The sequence below is a fragment of the Alligator sinensis genome, unplaced genomic scaffold (assembly GCF_000455745.1).
Source record: "Alligator sinensis unplaced genomic scaffold, ASM45574v1 scaffold107_1, whole genome shotgun sequence".
NCBI lineage: Eukaryota > Metazoa > Chordata > Crocodylia > Alligatoridae > Alligator > Alligator sinensis.
In genome coordinates, this window is record NW_005843041.1 from 178,156 (window position 1) to 178,470 (window position 315).

The 315-nt window shown below is 65.1% G+C and overlaps 1 protein-coding gene across 1 annotated transcript in view; it reads right to left on the reverse strand.

Annotated features, from left to right (window-relative positions):
* Positions 1-315, reverse strand: part of BCKDHA (branched chain keto acid dehydrogenase E1, alpha polypeptide) — a gene marked incomplete at its 5' end in the record, with an annotated part of 2,953 nt that overhangs the window by 1,159 nt on the left and 1,479 nt on the right. Inside the window, one exon of the mRNA XM_025193392.1 lies at positions 195-315. Within this exon, the coding sequence (XP_025049177.1) occupies positions 195-315 (121 nt within the window). The remainder of the gene's footprint in view (positions 1-194) is intronic.

Below are 315 nucleotides of genomic sequence, written 5' to 3' on the forward strand. Positions count from 1 at the left end.
AGCTCCACCCCCATCAGGACTCAGTCTTCCTCCTGCAACTCCAGCCTGGCTCCGTCCCCTCCCTAAGCCCCGCCCTCATCAGACCCCTGGACCCTCAGCATAGACCCGCCTCCTAGCATCATCCCACCCTGTCCCCAAACTCCACCCCCATCAGGGCTCAACCTCCAGCCTCCCTAAGCCCCGCCCCCACTCACCTGTAGGTCATGGCTTCAATGAGGAAGGGCTGGTTCTCGGCCACGGCGCGCCGCCGCGCCTCCCGCGTGGCATTGTACACGGCGAACACGTCGTTGCCGTCCACGCGGATAGACAGGATGC